We start from the raw sequence: 485 nt of genomic DNA on the forward strand, positions 1-485 counted from the left end.
CGTGTGCCCATGTGTACCCTGGAATACCATCCCCCCGCCCCCACTCCTCCATCTAGTGCCATACCAGGAAATCCCCCTCCTGACTGACTGGTGACACCGTCAAGTTCCTGGTGTCCCCGGTTCTGTCTCCCCCCTCCCCCGATGCTTGCTGCATGTGGCATTATTAGATTGCAAGCTCTTCAGGGGAGTCGGGGGCTGGGTTACCTAACTCTGTACTTTCTCTCCTCCAGTGCTGGGCTTTCTGTGCTGCGGCCTTGGCGGGTGCCACAGAGGTACCAGAACGGGCGTGCCGTGTGCGTGATCCCAGCATGCACCTTGTCTGACCAATCACTGACCCCTGCTACCTGTCCTGTAGATGTATGGAGGTCGCCATTGCTGACTTCTGATGACCAAGCATGCAGCCAGTGAGGGCACAGCTCTGCCATGGTTATAGAGGGGCGGCTTCCAATCGCACTAAACAATCATTGCTGTGTAACCCCCCTTGT

The 485-nt window shown here is 57.3% G+C and overlaps 1 protein-coding gene across 1 annotated transcript in view; it reads left to right on the forward strand.

The window, feature by feature from the left end:
* Nucleotides 1-485, forward strand: part of LOC140342238 (phosphatidylinositol 4-phosphate 5-kinase type-1 alpha-like) — a gene marked incomplete at both ends in the record, with an annotated part of 5,963 nt that overhangs the window by 2,384 nt on the left and 3,094 nt on the right. The window contains 1 exon segment of the mRNA XM_072428354.1: nucleotides 231-272. Coding sequence (XP_072284455.1) covers nucleotides 231-272 — 42 coding nt within the window.

This window comes from Pyxicephalus adspersus, chromosome 12 (genome assembly GCF_032062135.1).
Source record: "Pyxicephalus adspersus chromosome 12, UCB_Pads_2.0, whole genome shotgun sequence".
Lineage (NCBI taxonomy): Eukaryota > Metazoa > Chordata > Amphibia > Anura > Pyxicephalidae > Pyxicephalus > Pyxicephalus adspersus.